The sequence below is a fragment of the Nannospalax galili genome, unplaced genomic scaffold (assembly GCF_000622305.1).
Source record: "Nannospalax galili isolate Female #2095 unplaced genomic scaffold, S.galili_v1.0 scaffold553, whole genome shotgun sequence".
Lineage (NCBI taxonomy): Eukaryota > Metazoa > Chordata > Mammalia > Rodentia > Spalacidae > Nannospalax > Nannospalax galili.
This window is the reverse complement of record NW_008336313.1, coordinates 313,248-326,266: the sequence shown is the minus strand read 5'-3', so window position 1 is coordinate 326,266 and position 13,019 is coordinate 313,248. Positions and strand designations below refer to the sequence as shown.

At 41.3% G+C, this 13,019-nt stretch overlaps 1 protein-coding gene across 3 annotated transcripts in view; it reads left to right on the top strand.

The window, feature by feature from the left end:
- Window positions 1-13,019, top strand: part of Dab1 (DAB adaptor protein 1) — a 423,873-nt gene that overhangs the window by 268,094 nt on the left and 142,760 nt on the right. For all 3 annotated transcript variants that reach the window (XM_008831024.1, XM_008831023.2, XM_008831022.1), the window contains exons 3-4: window positions 1,377-1,516; window positions 11,228-11,326. In XM_008831024.1, coding sequence (XP_008829246.1) covers window positions 1,377-1,516; window positions 11,228-11,326 — 239 coding nt within the window. The remainder of the gene's footprint in view (window positions 1-1,376; window positions 1,517-11,227; window positions 11,327-13,019) is intronic.

The window sequence follows — 13,019 nt, the reverse complement described above, 5'->3', positions numbered from 1 at the left end:
TGGCAATTTTTTTGCACACCTAGAATAATATACTGTACATTTTTACTTATAGTCACCAAAACTTGAGTTTCTAGGGACACAGATTGTCTTCTTCATTTTCATACTGAGTGGCACAGAAAAACTGCTCAGTAACTGATGAATGGGTAAAGGAATGAAATTAAGGTCAGGGTTCATCAGTGGAAAAGCTCTGTGCTGTGCTTCGCTACTGTGTTTTTCTGTTGTAAGCATGTCCTCAGAAAACTAATTGCCAACTCCATATTTTAGAAAGGGTTGGTTTGAATGTCATGTAGATGAAGGGAAGCAGGCTGACTTATTTCTGATGTCCTCAGCTCTAATAATGAGAGAAGGCACAAGAGAGAGAGGATCAGGAGTTAGAGTCAGTGGTGTTCTGAGAGATACAGATCAGAGTCCTGGGGACCCCAGGTTTAAAGAACTGTAGTGCAATACCCGAATTCTGGACAAGGCAGAGTGTGATAAAGTTAAAAAGGTGTTTGAATACCTAAGTTTTCCTCTTAGTTCTGACTCTGTGTACAAGCTCCCTGGATTCTATGAATGTCTTCATTTGGTAAATGGAAATGGTTTGGGTTTTTAAGAGTATAAAACATCTGTACATTTCTTTATTTATGTGGGTGTACTTGAATTCCTGGTTGATATACATAGCAAAATATTATGCTAAAAATGAGAAAGAGAGTCTTTTGCAAGGTACAGATGTTCAATACAAAGTGCTATAAGAAACTCATTTCCCTGAATCTATGAGTTACCAAAAAGAGGATCATAAAATTATTTTTTTCTTATAATTTTTCACCATCATTACTTGATGCAAAGAAGTTATTCTGGGCTTTTACTATAAAGTAGTGCATGGAACTGGGTGTCAAGACTGCCATGCACCCTGGCCAAAACATCATTAAAAGTTATTAATACTGGACACTCAATGCTGATCTTATTCCAGTAAAACTCTTGGTAATGAACTCTTCTTGGGTGATGGCTGTTGCTTCAGTACCTACCATGTATAAAAGCAAGTTAGAAATGTTACACATATTATCTGATATAGTTAATAATCCATTGGGATGACTATTTTTAACATTTTGGTTCTTAGCCTTAGCCTTTAACGGCTGCGCTATCCCTCCAGCCCGTGGGATGACTATTTTTAAATTTTCTTTTTCTGCCTACAAGACTGAGGCCCAGAGAGGAAGTAATTTGTCTCAGGATTTAAACGGACACAGAGAGTTTGTATCTAGGAATATTGTTTTGCTTTTCAATTTGATTTTCCTAGACTATAGGTGAAACCAGAAAGTGGACCTTGGAGTGGTGGGATCTTAGACAGTGGGGCCTTAGCATGCTTGCTTCTTCCTGAACCCACTTTTCTCTGTTTTCAGGTCAGGATCGCAGTGAAGCCACTTTGATAAAGAGGTTTAAAGGTGAAGGCGTCCGGTACAAAGCTAAACTGATTGGGATTGATGAAGTTTCCGCAGCTCGGGGCGACAAGTTATGTCAAGATTCCATGATGAAACTCAAGGTGCTGTGCAAACATTTCATTTCATGATGAATATCTCAGGTTTAATATGAGTGAGAGAAAGAGGTGATCGCCAACTTTATGGAAAATAACCTTATTCATGCACTGGTGAATGATTTGACCAATAGGAGAATCACCATGTTTATTCACTGAGAAGAAACTTCAATGACCTAGAAATATTTACTGGGCGCCTGCTTTGCGGAAGTATTTCGTCAGGCTTTGTTCTGTGCTTTTTGACTGAATCATATTTTTTCTATGTTGCCTTTATTGTGAAACCCCTGAAAAATGAAAATATATTGTCAAATTCTATCCTCCCTTACATCTTAACATTTTCCCTATATTATTGTTTTTAATGAATTTTATGTAAGTCGCCATAGAGTGACAAGTTAAGGTGAAAAGCTGATTTTATTCATCCCTGGACTTTTAATTACTTTACTTAAAATATTTTATTAACATTTCTTTCTTTAGGAAAAATGTGATTACATTGAAAAACTTTGTATAGTTTGGAGAATTTGGAAAGGGAGTGAATGACAAACTCACATGATAGGAGCAGTGGCAAATTTCACATTATTGTTGAAGCTTGTCAGTAAACAATATTCAGAAATTATAGTAGACATATAAAGTTTCAAATTTATGTTCTAAGATGTAATTACATAGTTTCACTTTGAGGGTTATATCAGTTTAGTTATTGAGGTACTTTCTCTTTCTTCTTTTTTAACTTCTCAGACTGATTTTTTTAATTTTTTTTAATTTTTTATTTTTGTCTAGAAGTTCATTTAGGGTACAGGTAAAGGCACACTGGGGCTGTAGAAGAGTAATAGAAAAATAATGGAAAACATGTTGGTGCCTGTAATGGGAAAGATCCAACATCAAGGCCTGGATACCCAGGACCATGTGTTGGGTGAGGACCAAGCTGGGCCTTAGGAGGTTGGAGGTTCGTTCCAGAGACTCAGTCCTCCCAGGAGCTGAATCTGCAAATAACAGGTGCTTCCCCTGGCCCAGCAAAAGAGCCTCTGTCATGCACAATCTGGGCCCTCAGGGGAGGGGTCTGTGGGGCATGCAGTCTCTCAGAGAAGTCTGAAACTGCTGCCCAGCATCAGGAAGTCCTCCATGCTCTACTCTGCTCCACCATCAGACTACCAACAGAGGGATGTGGAACTGTGGGTCACGGTAGGGGTCCAAAGTTTCAAGCTCATGTGAGGGGACCACAGCTTTAGCTCACAGGAGGAGACCACAACTTGAGGTTCACCCAAGGGGACCACTGTTCCAAATTCACGGGAGGGGTCTACAGTTCCTGATTCAGTTGAGGGGACCACAACTCAGGCTCAGGGGAGGGGACTACAACTCTAGCTCACAGGACAGGGCCTCATCTCCCGGTTCTTGGGAGGAGATCACAGCTTCAGCTCACAAGAGGGGCCAAACTCCAGGTTCGTGGGAGGACTATCCCTGCATGTAAAGAAAAAGATCTATTATTGTTTTTAATTTGGGGTGGGGTATGTGCATATGTGTACAGGTGTCCATGGAGGCGATTGGTAAGTCACATACCCTAGAGGCAAGTTTATGGGGGATTGTGACCCACTGGATGTGGGTGCTGGAGACCAAACTCAGGTCTTCTGCAAGAGCAATATGTGCTCTTAACTGCTGAGCCCTCTCTCCAGTCTGCATTCTTTAATTTCTACTAGTACACTCCAAACACTTCATAGCAAAGGAAAGATAATATCATTGGAATAATATATAACTAGATATTGGGTTTTGCAGTGCTATAAAGAGGTTTCTGATTTTAAATACCACAGAGTCAGCTTTTCACAGAGAAAATGGAAATAAATTGGAAAATATTAGGTAGACCAGAAAAGAAACACATTCTTTTAAACAACCATAAAAACACACACACAAAAAACAGTTTGCTTCCAAATTTTGATGCCTGTATATTGTTTTTTTTAAATGTGATATATAAAATTAGAAATGTAAGCTATCTAGGAAGAGTCTTATGTTTCATGCATTTAAAACATATGTAAAAGCCAGATGTGTTAGTGCACTCTTTTAATCTGTACTTGGGAGGCAGATGCAGGGTGATCTCTGTGAGATCAAGGCCAGCCTGGTCTACACAGTGAGTTCCAGGTCAGCTGGGGCTACAAGGAGACCCTGTCTGAAAAAAGAGCAAGCAAATAAACAAATATATAGGTATAATTTATTTTTCTGAATATAAAATTCTGATTATAAAATGCTTTGAAAGTACAGAAAAATATAAGAAATAAAACTGAAATCATCCAAAACCCAACAAAGCTAATGAGAGTTGACATTTTAGTGTGTGGTTTTCAGTCCTTTTTGTCTTGTCTCTAATATATGAATTATACACATATACACAAAATAGGATTAGAATTCTATAGTTTTATAACTTGATTTTGTTTTAGCTCATTTACTAATAGACATGAACATATTTTTGTATGTTCACATAGTCCATGAGGGTACTCTCTGGAGAGTGGAATATTTATAAGTGTTAGAAAAAAGGAAGAAAAGGGAAAAAGAAGCCAGAATCTGGCAAACTGCCTAAAAGTATTTAAGTGAGAGAAAAATTTTAAAATGCTGCTTGCATCACCTTTTTCATAGATGCTTGGTAAGTCATAACTGCTATTTCGATGATGGTTTAAGACGTTTCTCAGTAGTTAACATGTCTGTCAGATGCTGTCTCCCTACAGTATAGCTTTAGAAAGCAGGATTTTTAAATCTCTTAATTTTCTATGCTCTGTATCCATTACCATGTTTTCACTGTTTGAGCTGTTATATAAACAAACTTTATTTTAATTAATGCATGCCTAACTTAAGGCATATAGAAAAGGGTGGTTTAAAAAATGCAAAATTGTGATTTCACAGACTTTTCACCTTGGAAGAGGTTAGTAGATTTTTTTTTTCAAATAATTAAGTCATGTTATAAGATATCATAGCAGTTCAATAATGAGTTCATTTTTTCTTCTAAATTCAAACCTGAATGATGAATTGATGTAGCAGTCAGGTAGGAAGAATTCTCATGGCCAGCTTTGGTGCTGATGGATGCTGACCAGGAAAATGTGACTGTGGTACGGGGCCACAGGCAGCATTTTTGAACAAAATAGGCTATACACCTTGCTTATAGCTGAGTTCTCAGTTCTCCCCAGCTCTTGCCTGACTCCCAAGTAAAATGCAAATATACATGCATGAGATCAGATCAGAATACAGCCTTTCTGCCAGTACGCAGACTGTACAGACAGCCCAGGAAAGACTGAGCCTCCTGTGTTCCACTTTAGACTCCCCACTCCGACAGAGCCACTCCAGCCATTCCAACAGAACCTTAGTCATGAATGGGGGGAAAGTCCCAAACATGGATTCTCACTGTAGTTATTTAAGTCTGGCAAATAAATAAAGATTTGCTCTTGACAAAGTTTCATTAAAAGACAGCAGAAATGCCACTCCTTAATCTTCCATGAACACTTAGGTGCTATCTTCTCACCAAAAGCCACCAGAGGAGAGAAGAGTTTTACCATCCTTTTTCTTCTGGCATCCAGGAGACAGCCATTCACTGAGCACCTTATTTGCCAGTTGTCTTCTTAGGAGCACTGGGGCCTAAATGGATATGAAGCAGGAGTTTCCTCTGCTCTTAGAAGTGTCTCTCTGGGATTAACACCAGGCCAAGCTAGGTGAAGCAGGGCTAGCCAGGATCACCACAGTGTTTGTGTGTGTTCGTGTGTGTGTGTGTGTGTGTGTGTCTGTGTCTGTGTCTGTGTGTGTAACCTGTACTGAAATGGTCCATCTGTCACCCCTTATAATCATGAAGTCCCAAAGTTCAGAGTTTGTCCTGCTGGACATGCTGAGGGGTTCTTGGTTTCCAGACAATTGTATTTCATTATTTGCAAGCTGCTGAGAAGAATGTTGACATTTCAGCTCCCAGTGGTTTTTCTGTAGGAAACAGAAACATAAATGATCGATTCTGCGTTTGGCCACCTTCCCAGGAAAGTAAGAGACAGAGAAATACAAAATGCCTTTTAGCCTTGAAAAAAAAAAAAGGCCCACTTGCTCATATTAGACCATATGAGAACTGAAAAAAAAAAGGGGGATTTCCTTTACTAGAGAATTTTCTGTGGGTCACAAAGGTTTTAGAATGTTTCTTTTTGCGAATTTGAGCAGCTGCTGCCTATCTACTGCCAAACGTTGTATTTCAGCTTATATTCAACAAAGAACTTTCATCTTTTGATCTTATGAGCTGGAGATTGGACTCCGTGTTTTTTGTAACTAAGAAATCTAGGTTCACGGTAGTTAAAGTATTTCTTCCACAATCTTTGTTTATATAGTCAGCACGGCATTCAAATCAACATCTCCAGGAGTCCAGTGTTTGACAAGTGATAGGTGAGCACTTAAGTGTATTCTGTTCTGTATTTGGGTTTATCTTGTTTCTTCAGTTTGAATTGTTTCTTCTACCACTAAGCTACTCTCCAAGTCAACTTTCAGAGTCGTTGGGTAGAAGGGTAGTGATTGAAACTATAAGCCAGATGAGTCCCAAAGACATCCTAGAGAGCTAAGTATAGAGATCAGAGGAGGAAAGGTTAGGATGGTAAACAAGGTATGGGGTGACACCAGGGTCTAGCAACTGGTACGCCTTCCCAGAAAGAAAATATTGACTGGAGAGTAGAAGGGAGCATAGTAAAGAAATCTCCCTCATCAAACAAGAACACTTTGGGGAAAAAGCTTACCATCAATACTGTAGATCAAGGTTGGGAAGGAAGCGAAGAGAAATGCCCCAGCATCTCCCTCCAGCTCCTCTCGGACCTCTAGTGTCTTGCACAGAGGAACCCAACTGAAAGGTGGGGGAAGAAGCAGATGACAGCAGGGCAGACAGTCTTCTGGAGATGATCTGCAGAGTGCTGTCGATGGCACAAAACAGGACAGAGAAAGATGCTTCATTTCCCTCAGTTACTAGGAAAATGGCCCAAGATTTTAAAGCAAGAAACTAGCAAGGCTGATAATGCAGCCCAGACTTTGGGGAACAGCACCCTAAGGTTTCAGTGTCCACACTGGCCGCCTGTTGTGTTTGCACATGGGCTTGACAAGAGATAGACAAGGGATCACATCCATAGCATCATGTGCATGCACCCTGCGGTGTGAGTATTCTCAAAGCCCTTTCCTGTGCTGATTCTCACAACAGCCCCTGAGCTGGGCAAGGCAGTCTCTTCACCTCGATGGGCCTGACTGATCCTTTCTCTTCTTGTAAAATCCTCCATCCAGACCCTGTCCACCTGCGACTCTCTCAAGGGGATGCCTGTGTGGATCATTTCACGGTACCTAGTGCATGGTGTTGCTTGCCAATGTCCATTAGCCAGTAGTACTGATAGATGCTCTATGCTGAGTATCCCTGTAGTACTGGTCAATGATGGAATGTCTCATTTAGGCTTCCCAGCATTCGTAGGTGGTAGGACATGTGACTCTTCCCACAATATAGTTCTCCTGCACCTTGAGTTTGGAAGCTGGTGGTTCCACCTAAATATTTCCATAGCCTTTGGGACATACTTGGCAGCAAGCATCGTTGCACGGCCATTTTTTAAATATTTTTTAAAAATATTTTTTATTTATTATTTTTATGTGTACGTGTGTATTGCCTGCATGTAGGTAAGTGCACCCGTGTCGTGCAATGCCCACAGAGGACAGAAGAGACTGTCAGATCCCCTGGAACTGGAGTTATGGACAGTTGTTAGCTGCCATGTGGGTGCTGGGATTCGAACTCAGGTCTTCTGCAAGAACAGCCAGTGTTCTTAACTGCTGAGCCATCTCTTCAGCCCCGGCATGGCCATTTTAAGTCTGTTTGCAGGAGAGACTTTTAGAGAAGATAGCAGTAGTGGAATAAATATGACCTTCAGAACCAGAAAGGTCCGTCTGAATTCTAGTTCTCTGTGGCTTATTAGCATTGGCTCCCCTGGGTTTAAGGAGGTCACTTGACCCCTGACCTTATGTCTCCTCATCTGTAAAGTAAAACAGATAATTCTTATTTCCCCAAACTGTGATGTGGGCTAAATTATATGACAAGAGAAAAAAAAGTTCTACCATATAATAAATGCTCAAAAACAGATGGACTCCCTAATTCCCAAGGTTTCTCATGGTGACTTTCTAGGTCAGGTGGCTAATAGACACAGAGCCCTGAACAACACCTACATGAGCATCACCCCGCTCCTCAGCCAGAGCTATCTTCTTGACTTCTGTTAGTGCTACACAGCAAAATGAATAAGCTGTGGACAGGAATTCTTGTGGCGTGCTGAGATGACAAACCTACCTGCACCAAGTGTGACTCTCCAGAGTCTGGCACGGGGTCCCATCTCACAAGAGAAGCATCCTTGATAAAATTTACTTTTTATTTCCCCAAAGACAGAACCGTGTAGATAGTCCTTCTCTCCTCATTCACCACGAAAAGCTACCACAACAGCCCCAAGCACAGGGGCTCCAGGAACACAGCCACTAGCTTTTGGCATTCTCTGTTTTTAAAAAAATGTTTTATTTATTATTTTGATTTTATGTGTACATGTGTATTGCCTGCATGTGTTTAAGTGCACCTGTGTTGCGCAACACCGGTGGAGGTCAGAAAAGGCCATCAGATCCCCTGGAACTGGAGTGATCAACAGTTGTTAACTGCCATGTGGGTTCTGGGATTCGAACCGGGGTCTTCTGCAAGAACAGCCAGTGCTCTTCACCACTGAGCCATCTCTGCAGCCCTGTGCATTCTTATTCTTACACATTCCTGCTCCACCGGGGGATAGCTACTTGGAACCAGTAAGTAGAGCTGACCTTAGTATGGATGTTGCTGTTTGATGTTCCAGAAATTCCGTGAGCCGGGGACCATGGGGACTCAGCGATGATAATATTAAAACTACTCTTCCTGGTCAAAGGTGCAGTGCTATCCCCCATCCTGTGATGCCCTTCCCTAGGAGAAAGAAAGAAGGGATCCTTCTTCTCAGACTCAGTCCTTCCTTCCTTTCCTTTGTGAGGGGCTGTCCCAGTCCATTTGAGCTGCTACCTGGATTGGGTAATTAGAGAGAACAGAAATATACTTTCCCATAGTGCTAGAGGCTGGAACGTTCAAGATCAAAGTGTCAGCAGGTCTGGTGTCTGGTGGTAGGCCAGTCGTTCTGCTCGTAGTGGTACTTGTTGTTGAGTTGTTTCAAGGGACAGAGTGCTGTGACAAACAGTGAGGTGCAGAAGGAACAAACACCTTCCTTCAGCCCGTTAATGCAGGCCTTCGCCCATGTAGCAGGGATTTGCTCTTGTAGCTTAATCCCCTTCTTAAGCATTATTCACATTGAAGATAAACTTTAACGTATACTTTGGGGCACAAATTTTAGATCATAGCAAGAGACTTAGTCTGTGTTTTCTCTGGATACGTAGGACTGAAATTTGGGATATAGAGGGCATATTTTATTTTATGTAAATGCAGCCAAAAAGAATGATTTCAAAGTCCGGTTTTCCTAGGTTCAATATATGGCTTCTTCTCTGAGGCTCCCCAAATGAGAGGTCATCTTACATCTCTTTGTCATATTTATACCAAGCTCCATTCTCAGCCCTGGACACTTGGAGCACATCGAAGTTCCATGCATCGTTGAGCCTCCCCTGCACTGGGCAAAGGCAGGCAGGAAAGAAGTGACCATGTGGTACATCAGATAATGTGAGCCTCATGAGACAGGAGAATCAGGGAAATGAATGAGACGTAGTTTGGCAGGAAGTCTATGTCACATTGACCAAGAGAGTCAGAGTGGATGATATTGAACAGAAATAGGAATTTCCTCTCAAATTCCAAAGACACATCTTCACCAACCTCCCATGTCGCTTGAAGGTATCAACAGTGTGTTCAAAGGCAAGCATCTCATGAAGGACCTGGAATCCACTGAGTAGAAGGGGCGGAAGGGCAGAGACAAAGGGCTTCACTTTGGAAAGGAGTCACTGTGCAAGTTCCTAGAAGGAAGTCATTGAGAAGGTCAATGTGGAGCAGTCACAGGGTTGAAAGGGGGAACTGTAGGAGAGAGATTTTGCTCCTCAGAAGGATCTAATGTTCAGAATAATAATTGCTCCGGCACCAAAGGGATGAAGGGCTGAACTGTGGTCTCATCTTCTCCACCATTCTTTTGGAATGTCATTTTTCTCATCATTGGTTGGGAAGCTTGAATCAACCCATTTTAAGGATTTTTCTGACTATGACATTCTGTATATCTGTAAGGTGTTCTTGAGAAGAGAAGAGTAACTTGTGAGGTGCAAATTTCCCACTAGTAGGTATCCATCCAACGGGAACTGAATAATCATTACCAATAGACATTAATTTTACTGCATATCTTCAAAAAGATGGGAATTGAGCTCAGTCATTTACAAAGATGTTTAATTATCTAACCGAATGAGAAACAGTATTTATACTTGGGGAAATGGAATGAAGTCCTTTGCCTAGTCTTGCTGAGAACCAGCAGTATAATCAGATATTGCAAGACCACAGACTATTTCCAGTGCTCAGAGTAAGGATTATCAAGCAGCCTCATAGGCAGCGCCCCCCTGGCTGTTCAGCTCCCCACCACCAGTCACTCCCCAAACTGGTACTGGGAACACACTGTTCTGAGAGCAGCAAAAGCCCTATCACCACCTAGAATTGTGGAATCAATATTATTTTAGATTTATCTATGCCTAAAGCCCCAGTGCCATGACTGCAGGAAGCTGAACTTGATCTAAAATGATGCTGTCAGAATGAGGACCCTGAGACACAGAGTGCAGAGGGGGGCAGCACATTTGGGTGGCGTTCTCCGAAATGAGTGGGCCCTAGTCTAAAGTGCGTGTTCACTAGTACCTGCCCCACAAAGTATAACTTAAAAAGCAAATGGTTTTACTCTTAACCTGAATCACATCAACCCTAGCAGGGGTCTGGATGGTACATACTCCTTTAATATCTATCTGAAGAGCACCTGCGGCCCCTGGAGGGTGGAAGGGGACAACTGTCCTAAGTTCCAGGACTAGAACAGAAAACAACGTAATAGCGCTACCGTTTGTGAGGTTTGCTTTCTTGTTGGCTCATATGTTCAGTTTGTAAAGTATTTCGGCAAGTGGAAAATAGATGTTTTGGTAAAAGGAATGTACAAAAATGATAATGGAAAGTTAATGGAGACTATGGATGTCTTTGGGTAGCGATTGCAAAATGATAGGCATAAATACGATGATTGTGTTTTGCCAAGTAAGGGAGGGAGAGAGGCAGGGAAGGCTAGCGTATTTTCTCTTCTTTCTAAGATCTAGAACTCATTCATATGAAAATGTTTTCCAGAACTATAAAAGCATAATCTTATTTAGGACTATGCTTAGTCACTTGCCTCTATTTATTTAAAGAAATGAAATTCATATTCTGTATAAAACCCAGCACAGATATTAATACGAGGATCATATTTTTTCCAACTCAAGTATTCCATCCCAACTCTGAGCCATGTACTAAGGAACCAAGAAGGCATTCCATGGGCTAATTAGATTTGTATTTATTCCGTGGTGGGGCATCTAGAATAAGTATTAACTAAAACGCCTAGCAGACGTGAGCATGTGATACAGAGACGCACAGAAGGGCAAAGGAAGGGAGCGAGCACGATTGGCGGCTCTGGCTGATGGCATCAGATGTGCCTTTCAACCAGAGGGAATTTTCAAATGAAAACACTAAAGTAAAAACCATGTCCTTCCTTTCAACAGGGTGTTGTTGCTGGCGCTCGTTCCAAAGGAGAACACAAACAGAAAATCTTTTTAACCATCTCCTTTGGAGGAATCAAAATCTTTGATGAGAAGACAGGGGTAAGTGAAAGAGTCACATGGCACTGTGAAATTGAATTCACTGACAGATGTGCCCCTAAAAGCCTCTTCTTTCTGGGCGGGAATATCAAACAAGCATAAAAACACATAGAATAACTGACAAACTTGATCAAGTGTGATCATCCGTCAAAGTAAGTCTCTTAGCTGACGTGGCCACAGTGTGACTGCACCGCGTTTCTTGCACTGTAATTGTGATCAACATGTCATACCATCCTGGTGATCTAATGGGAGATTGATGAGTTTCAAAGAGCAGTGGTAATGTGATGGTTTAAGTAAAATTTCTGTGTGTGTTGGGGTCTTCAATGGCGTGCACACTCAAGGGAGATACCTGTAGGTCTTTCGACTTGGCCAAAACCTCCAGGCTCTGAGGTTTAGCCCATCATACCTTGCAATCAAAGAGAAAAGAGTTCTTTTTTAAAAAATATTTTATTATTTTTATGTGTATGAGTGTATTGTCTCCATGTATGTAAGTGCACCTGTTTTGTGCAGTGCCCACTGAGGTCAAAAAAGAGCATCAAATTCCCCTGGAAACGGAGTTATAGATGGTTGTTAGCCACCATGTGGGTGCTGGCAATCAAACCCAGGTCCTCTGCAGGAGCAGCCAGTGCTCTTAACCGCTGAGCCATCTCTCCAGCCCTTAAAAAGTTCTTAATCTTAAAAAAATAACCCTATCACTCTACAACCAGGAAAGATAAAGGCTGATTAAGTTTGTTGAATCCACTAACAAATGAATTTGTGTTTTCATTAAGCTCACAACTGCATTAAATACCCAAACTCATTCCCAGAGCTCACCCAACACTCTTGGTCTTGGTTATTGTATAAGGAAAAACAGAAAAAAGCATTCTAAGATCCCTTGTCCTGAGAGAATAATAATGTGTTTTTTCTTTCATTCGTTCATTGTCTCACAGCTTATAAAACACCTCTGCGTGCAGCTCATCCTTTGAACTTCCCAAAGATAAGGCATCAGACAATTTATAAGCAGTACTCCAAAGAGCCGTAATATTTGACCCTGATCATTTTTTGTTATTATTTTCTCTTGCTTGTTCTGACATAAGGGTGATGGGATGATAATTTAAAAGTAAAAAAAAAAAAAAAAAAAAAAAAAAAAAGTGTTTTCTTGAGGAGAAATAGTGTAGAAAATTACTTCCGAATAGCCAGTAGGAAAACAGATGTTGATCATAACACTGTTCACAATATCAGAAGGTGGAAGTAGCCCAAATGGCCAGTGAATAAACAAGATGTAGCTATATGTAGAGTGGATGGTGGGGGACCTTAAAATGCTAGAAAATCCTGGCAATTGCTGCAGTCTGGATGAATCTTAAAGATAGTGTGCTTGAGTGGAGTAAGCTATGGACAAAATGACAAATGCCATATGATTCTACTTGAATGAGGGACCTAGAATGGTCAAAATCAGGAGACAGGAGGTCTAGTGATGACTAACAAGAGTTATGAGAGTGGCTACTTAATGGCAGGGGCTTTGGTTTGATAGTGACCTGGAAGACAGATGGTGGTGATTGTTGCTTTTTAAAAAAGTGTAATGGGGAGCCGGGCATGGTGGCACATACCTTTAATCCCAGCACTCTGGAGGAAGAGGCAGACGGATCTCTGTGAGTTCAAGGCCAGCCTGATCTACATAGTGAGTTCCAGGACAGCTGGGGCTACAGGGAGACCCTGT